Source organism: Cricetulus griseus, chromosome 3, assembly GCF_003668045.3.
Source record: "Cricetulus griseus strain 17A/GY chromosome 3, alternate assembly CriGri-PICRH-1.0, whole genome shotgun sequence".
Classification (NCBI taxonomy): Eukaryota; Metazoa; Chordata; class Mammalia; order Rodentia; family Cricetidae; genus Cricetulus; species Cricetulus griseus.
The window spans coordinates 244,438,571-244,443,538 of record NC_048596.1 but is presented as its reverse complement, the minus strand read 5'-3'; the positions used below and the strand labels follow the sequence as shown (position 1 = coordinate 244,443,538).

General features: G+C 39.6%; 1 protein-coding gene across 1 annotated transcript; it reads left to right on the top strand.

Annotated features, from left to right (window-relative positions):
* The first annotated feature begins 2,203 nt into the window (after positions 1–2,203).
* LOC100769910 (putative vomeronasal receptor-like protein 4) lies at positions 2,204–3,100 on the top strand. Its single transcript, XM_027409496.1, has one exon. It carries the CDS (start codon positions 2,204–2,206, stop codon positions 3,098–3,100), a length of 897 nt encoding a protein of 298 aa, XP_027265297.1.
* Positions 3,101–4,968: the final 1,868 nt, after the last annotated feature.

Below are 4,968 nucleotides of genomic sequence, written 5' to 3'. Positions count from 1 at the left end.
TTCTATTGTTTGGTACAGTTTATGAATGTGGAGAATAATAAATTCACTCCTGAATGCCTTTTCTGATTCTGCCGTAACTAGTGGATTTTTTAATACAATTTTTTATTTAAATTAGAAACAATCTTGTTTTACATATCAATCCCAGTTCCCTCTCCATCCCCTCCTGCCCTGCCCCCCACCGATCCCCTATCTCATCCCCTTTCTGCTTCCCAGGGAGGGTGATGCCTTCCATAGGGGATCTTCAAAGTCTATCACATCATTTGGACAAGGGCGTAGGCCCTCCCCCGTGTGTCTAGGCTGAGAGAGTATCCCTCTATGTGGAGTGGGCTCCCAACATCCATTTGTACAGTAGGGATAAATACTGATCCACTACCAGAGGCCCCATAGACCGCCCCGTCCTCCTAACTAAAACCCATGTTCAGGGGGTCTGGGTTGGTCCTATGCTGGTTTCCCAGCTATCAGTCTGGGGTCCATGAGCTCTCCCTTATTCAGGTCAGCTATTTCTTTGAGTTTTGCCAGCCTAGTCTTGACCCCTTTGCTCATCACTCTTCCCTCTCTGCAACTGGATTCCAGGTGTTTGGCTCAGTGTTTAGCTGTGGGTGTCTGCTTCTGCTTCCATCAGCTACTGGATGAAGGCTCTAGGATGACATATAAGGTAGTCATCAATCTCATTATAGGGGAAGGGCATTTAAGGTAGCCTCTCCACTATTGCTTAGATTCTTAGTTGGGGTCATCCTTGTAGATCTCTGGAAATTTCCTTAGTACCAGATTTCTCTTTAGACCTATAATGGCTGTCTCTATTAAGATATCTCTTTTCTTGCTCTCCTGTATTTTTCCCCCAACTCAATCTTCCTGCCCTCTCATGTCTTCCTCTGCCCTCCTCTTCTCTCCTTCTCTTTATCTTAATTCCCTCTCCCCTCCCCCAATGCTCCCAATTTGCTCAGGAGATCTTGTCCCTTTCCCCTTCTCTGGGGGACCATGTATGTCCCTCTTAGGGTCCTCCTTGTTTCCTAGCTTCTCTGATGATGTGGATTGTAAGCTGATAATCCTTTGCTCTATGTCTAATATTCTTATATGACTGAGTATATATAATGTTTGTCCTTTTGTGACTGGGTTACCTCACTCAGGATGATTTCTCCTAGTTCCATGCATTTGCCTTCGAATTTCAAGATTCCATTGCCCGCCCCCCAACTGAGTGTAAATAGTGGGTCTTATCTAGTAGGGCATATACTTTGGCTTGATGTTGAGGAACTACAAAAGACCAATGGATATTTCTAAGTATTAAAATTGCTACCATTGAAACTAGCTACATGATTTAGCTATGAGTCGGGATCCTTACTGGCTCCAGATTGCCTCCTAGTAGTCCTAAACTTTCCAGAAATTATGAACAAAGGTTAGGAAATAGGCACATGTATGTAGCTATGCGTCTCTGTTTCCAGAGCTGAGATAAGCCTTTCTCCTGATTCCAGGGTCTACGGCTTTGGGGTTGATTATGTCAACTCCTAGTATGATGGTTCCAGTAGAAAGCTGGGCCTGGGGAAGGAAATTTAAAATCTTAATTTATGTGGCTCATTATATAATCATAGAAACAGTTTTTGTTTCAACATATATCTGGAATACTGAGGTCTAAGCATCTAATATACAATAAAAGGGAAGAAACATAGGAAATGCTACACTCATCAGTTGAAAGACAAAATAGAATACTGGGCAAATAAGAGGTGCTGTGCAAACCAAAATGTGGTTAAAATTGAGAGATGTTCAATATGTTAAAACAACAGGACTTCACAGATGTTTGTATATGCCACATGGCATAGGCAGGCAGAATTGGATTTACAGAATTGGATTACAAGAATGTGATAGAATTTAATATAAAATGCTTGGAGACATTCTGATTTGGGTCATTGGTGCTATTTCAGCCATGCTTAGACAGAACATAGGTGAGATATATCAATATTTGGACAAGTAGATTAGATTTTATACTATAAGTTAAATATATAGCTTGGCAATTGAAATTTTGAAAACAAGTCTTCAAGAGAGTTCTGTGTCAATAAATCTGAACAATAATATATATCATTCCCTTATCCTCCAGGAAAGTGAGGGGATTTAAAGATTTTTTTGCTGATACTTATTTTTTTGCTGATTTACTGATGCTTTCTTCAAAAATGTATTTGCTGGATCAAGTGTATCTGCCTCAGATATAAGGATGGTTTTGGACCCTGTCAAGGGCACAGTCTTCCTCTGTCTCACTGGGATTGGCATCATGGGCAACATCTTAGTTTTTGTGAGTTACGTGCACATGTTCCAAAGCACTGAGAAGAAACCTATACACCTCATTCTTGCTCACTTGGCACTCACAAATATTGGAATGCTTCTTTCAAAAGGGATGCCAAAGACAATAGAAGCCTTTAATTTTGGAAACTTCTTAGATGACACCAGTTGTAAAGTTGTTGTTTATCTGGCCAGAGTGTCCCGGGGCCTCTCCATCTGCACCAGTAGTTTTCTCACCATGGTCCAGGCCATCACCATCAGTCCCAGACACTCCCGGTGGCAGAGGCTCAAACTAAAAACTCCACAGCACATTCTTTCCTCGATGCTCTTCTTCTGGATACTCAATTCCTTGATCAGCATGAACTTACCATATTACATTAAAAGTATCAACAGTGTGAACATAACACAGATTAAAAGGGGGGGCAACTATTGCTATTTTGTGCCAGAAAGTCAGATAACAAGATGGATTTTTCTTACCCTCATGGTCCTGAGAGATGCAGTGTTTCAGGGTGCCATGGGAGGGGCCAGTGGCTACATGGTACTTCTTCTCCACAAGCATCACCAGCATGTGCTCTACCTTCAGAACTCCAAGCTTCTCTACAGAACTCCCCCTGAGCTGAGAGCTGCTCAGAGTGTCCTCCTGCTGATGCTCTGTTTTCTTTTCTTCTACTGGGCAGATTGCTTTATTTCTTTGTATTTTACTTTCTTCATAGAGAATTATTCCAAAATACTATATGTTCCAGAGTTTCTAACCCTTGGTTATGCAGTTATCAGCCCCTTCATACTTATTCACAGAGATGAACATCTGACTAAATGTTGTCATACTCAGTAAGAGAGAGCAGGCATTGATAAATGTCCATCTATCCTTTCAGCACACAAAATACAAAAGTTGATAGTTTCATTTTGGTGCACATAATACCAGATCCACTAAGACTATTTCAACGTGCACGGGTGGATTCTCACTCACCAAATGATGACCATGCTTAGCTAATAATGAGGTTGAAGAAAGCTCAAAGCCGAAACTGTCTCTTTCTCCATCTTGCCTTCCTTCATGAAATAGCTGATATTCTATTATGTCTATGAAGGATCATTTGTGATCACCATTTCTGATAGTAGGAAGTGTAATGGAAGCACACCATTAATACATGATAGAGGCAGTGTGTAAATATTACAGTGACTCCCTTGAATTATACAATAAGCTTGTTAATGATTACAATGAAAATAAATGCATTACATTTAGTTTTGAAAAATGGATCCACATGTCAGCCTTGGTCCTCGCTATCCTTGCTGGCTGAAGACATCCATAGGCTAGTCTGTGTAGTTGGAGTTTTCCACCTAGACCACTGATCAGCTTTGTCCCACCAGCCACTCCTTAAATACCCACACAGGAACTAATTACAAATGCTCAGCTGATAGCTTAGGCTTGTTTTTAGCTAGTTCTTATAACGTAAATTAACCAATTTCTATTCATTGCTTCTGGGAAACTTGTTTACCTCGTCTACATTTTCCCCATCCTATTCGCTCTGTGTCTCATGGTGTCTCCTCTAACTCCACCCTTCTTGTCCCCATCATTCTCTCAGCCCCCAAAATCTTGCTTACCCATTGGTCAATCAGTTTTTTGTTAATAATGACAGAAAACATCGTCACAGTGTACCAAAGGATAATCCACAGTATTTCCCCCTTTTTGTCTGATTGAAAAGGAAAGTTTTAAACTTTAACATAGCAAAATTACATACAATAAGAACAAATATCAGGTAAGAATTACATTCACAATGTACAGTCCATTGCATTTGACAAATTCAGGGAAAATACTCCATTATCTACCCTATCTTGATAAATCCAAAGTTTTGTACATAATTCTCTCTCTATCCTAACTTCTGTTACCAACCCAAATCTATCCTTTTATGTCTCTCAACCTTGTATAAAGTTAAAGTTACACTGCTTTACACTGAGTTTCTTTTCTGAATTTGGTAACAAGGAAAACTATAATTATAACTATAGTGTCAACTTCATCAGAGACCCGAGAATGACTGAACATTAACTGAGTAAGCAGGAAGTATAGGTCAATAACTTCCAAAACTAAGAAATGACAGAAACTACTGGCTGCCTGAACAGTCGCCCAAGGTTCCTCCTCTGTAACATTGGGGCATCCATCTTTGGCTTACTATGTTAAACAGTGATGGACATTTCTTTCTTTCAATTTGGTTGTGCAATAGTGATATAAATTTTTAAGAATTTATTAAGGCCACATATCAGACTTCAACATGTTTTGGAGTTTGTTTTCTTCACAAAATTTCATTTTGTTTGAAACAAAACTATGGTATTTATCCTAGTTTCACAGTTTTCCTGTGGCAGATTTACCCTGACAGCTTGTTGGTGAGCAAGACTAGAGAAGTGGTTAATGAATATGTCATTGGAATTGATGCCAAAGGAAGGAATGTTAGTTCTTGAAATGCAATTAGAAATACATGAAGTCATGAAGACAAGACCATTGGGCAGAAAAAATAGAAGATATCTGGATGAACAAACAAAACAAAAAATAAATACTGAAGATTTAGGTAGATTCGACTTCTTCAAATCAAAGTTATTTTGTTTCCCACTAAAAAGTTGAATTAAGGAAATATAATTAGCTGTGTGGTGATGGTGTACATCATTTATCCCAGCACTAGGGAGGCAGAGGCAGACAGAACTCTGTGAGTT